The sequence below is a fragment of the Tasmannia lanceolata genome, unplaced genomic scaffold (assembly GCF_043159265.1).
Source record: "Tasmannia lanceolata isolate RefF3 unplaced genomic scaffold, GAP_Taslan_0.1 ptg000006l, whole genome shotgun sequence".
Classification (NCBI taxonomy): domain Eukaryota; kingdom Viridiplantae; phylum Streptophyta; class Magnoliopsida; order Canellales; family Winteraceae; genus Tasmannia; species Tasmannia lanceolata.
This window is the reverse complement of record NW_027518683.1, coordinates 25574461-25577430: the sequence shown is the minus strand read 5'-3', so window position 1 is coordinate 25577430 and position 2970 is coordinate 25574461. Positions and strand designations below refer to the sequence as shown.

The 2970-nt window shown below is 41.0% G+C and overlaps 1 protein-coding gene across 1 annotated transcript; it reads right to left on the bottom strand.

The window, feature by feature from the left end:
* Positions 1–378: 378 nt before the first annotated feature.
* LOC143880149 (Pentatricopeptide repeat (PPR-like) superfamily protein) lies at positions 379–2486 on the bottom strand. The gene has a single exon (XM_077382921.1). It carries the CDS (start codon positions 2449–2451, stop codon positions 748–750), a length of 1704 nt encoding a protein of 567 aa, XP_077239036.1. The 5' UTR covers positions 2452–2486; the 3' UTR covers positions 379–747.
* Positions 2487–2970: the final 484 nt, after the last annotated feature.

The window sequence follows — 2970 nt, the reverse complement described above, 5'->3', positions numbered from 1 at the left end:
CATAATTCTACATCTTCATGTAAAAACGATATCGCATAACTAACAGACTCACTGAATTATACCATCTGAAACATATGGGCTTTTAGCAAACATGTCGCAGTAGACATGATCTCTTTAGATGATTGATCATCACAAGCCAGCTAAAAAACTACGGATTATTTATGCTAAGCACTCAGTAACTGATATGGAAAGAATAAAGACATGGACCCTACCCTTAACAACTTTGGTTGGTTAGTTTGCTTTCTCCATAGTCACCTATTCAAAATGCCCAATTCAGAATTACTGAATCTCTCCAGTCATATTAACTAAGAGATCCGTCTCCTAACTTCTTTGTGTGATGCCAAGAATCATGTGTGGATTGAGGTGAATGCATACCCATTTCTGAAAAAGAGTGTTTTTCCAGCAGCTTGTATTCCAAATTTGCAACTTTAAACATGCAAAATTGGTTGAACATGAGATGAGAAGAAGGTAAGGTAGATGACCATGGATAGCTGTCCTGTACTTGTGCTCTCTCTTCAAATTCTTCCCACAATGCACAATCTTCTTCAACATAGGTCCACAACTGAATGGCCAAGTCAAACAACTATCAAGAACCAATTCCTAGCACAAATGACACAATGGGGAATTGTAAATGAATGTGTTCTCAATATTGATGTTTCTGAAACACTTTGGTTCTCCCAAGGGCCCCAACCATTTGGGATAGAGACATAAAACATGGCATGAAACCTATCCCGGAGTAAATCATGTTCAAATTACTACAGCTTCTTTCAGCTTGGCATTGGATATTCTACTATAGATTGAATCGCAAGGCCGCAAGCCCAACATTATCATTTCATTAAGCAAAGCTTCAGCCTCTTGCCACTTCCCATCCTTGCAAAGAACACCAATAGTCAGACTATAGCTAGCAACATTAGGAACCATTCCATTCTCACTCATTTCCTTAAGCAACCTTAAAGCTCTGTAAGAACTACCTTCTTTGCAATACCCATAAATCATCGTGTTGTAGATCACATCGTTTGGACTCAAATCCTTCTCAACCATTGATCTGAATAACTTAGATGCATCCTTCACGCTACCTCCCATGCATAGCCCATGTATCAAAACACCATAAGTGTACACATCTGCCACTAAACCAGCCCTCTCCATTGAGGAATACATCTCAAATGCTTTCTCCATGTTGTTTTCTCTGACAAAAGCATCAATGAGAATTGTACATGTAACTTTAGTTGGATTTATCCCCCTTGCCTTCATTTCTCTGAAAAAATTAGCAGCCTCTGCTAATTTTCCAGCTCTAGAGAAACCATCAATGAGAACATTATAAGTAACCAAAGACGGAGAATGACCACTGGTTTTCATCTGATCCAATAACCTTATAGCCTTCTCAAACTTACCCAATTTACAGAACCCATCAATGAGTGTGTTAAAGGTAACCAAGCTCGGGCTAAGACGGGCTCTCTTCATCACTCCCACCAATCTCTCAGCCTCTAAAAGTTTCTTCTGCCTACAAAATCCACTGATTAGCGTGTTATAAGTCACAACATTATATGCCACTCCCTTCTCCCTCATTTCATCAAACAATTGGTAGGCACCACTCAAATTGCCAACTCTGCATAATTCAGAAATAATTGAGTTATATGTATATATGTTAGGAAGAACACCTTTCCTCTTCATCTCCTCAAACAGATCAAATCCATCCTTCTTAAGGCCTTTCTTGAAATACCCATTAATCATCACAGTGTAAGTATACTCATTAGCAATCAAACCCAACTCCCCCATCTCTAAAAACAACCCTTTTGCCTCTTCAATATTGCCTTTCTTACACAGCCCATCAATCAGAGTTGTATATACAACAACATCCCTTGGATAACCCAACTCATCCATTTGAGATAACAATAAAAAGGCCTTACTCAAGTCACCAACCTCACAACAACCTCTGATCATAATGCCAAAACTATAACTGTCTAATTCAATCCGACCCCTATTTTCGCCGAAAACCCGCCAACCTTTTTCGAAGGGATTGGATTTTAATAGGAGGTTTAGAAGATTATTGAACGTGTTTGATCTAGGCCTGAGGCCTCGGTCAATCATTTGATTCAAATAGAAGAGAGCTGGTTCGTGGGTCCCAGATTGTATGTGGGTATTGATGATTGTATCATATAAGAGATGGGTGGAATTGGAATTGAGATTGAAATGGTTTTGTTGGGTTAAATGGTGGAGAAGTGAAGAGGGGTTGATAGAAGAGGAGAGCTTTCCGGAGAATAACTGTAAAAGGAGGGATTGGGCTTGTGAAAACATGTTGGAGGAGAGGAGGATGTGAAGGATAACGGATGTGGAGAGGTGAGTGTGTTGGATGCCTTGGAGGGTTGAGGAGTGGAAGAGGGAAAGTGCTTTGAGAGGTGGGATTTTCACCATTTTCTGTATGAGATTGACAGTTTGGCGGGTTTGTGACATTCTAAGGTCACTACTGATTTGAAATTCAAAGGGGCATTTCATAGCTTGTGAGGCATGGCATGTATATACAATTGGAATACCAATTTGGCAGTTTGCTCGGGTTGGGTTCTAGGGGTGTAACTCAATTTGCTTGGGTAGGGTTCTAGGGTTTTGGAGCTGGTTGAGGCCTACCCTAACCCAAACCGAGACAGCATTCCCTCAATCCTAAGCTAACCCAGCCCAAGCCAACCAATACCCGCCTCTAAATTTCTCAACCCTAACCCAACCAATACCCGCCTCTAAATTTCTCAACCCTAACCCAACCCATCTTATCCGAAATCAGGTTGGGTTCGGTACCTAGGACCAAATAGAAAAATATAATAACCCAAAGAAAATCAAGATAAAATTAGAGGACGGAGGTCGGGTTCCCAAGGCCACAACCCTAACCCCACCCGAAATTGAATCGGGTTGGCTTTTCCCAACCCAACCCGAAGAAATACCAACCCAACCTGAACCAAAATCGGGTTGAACCCGTTGGGT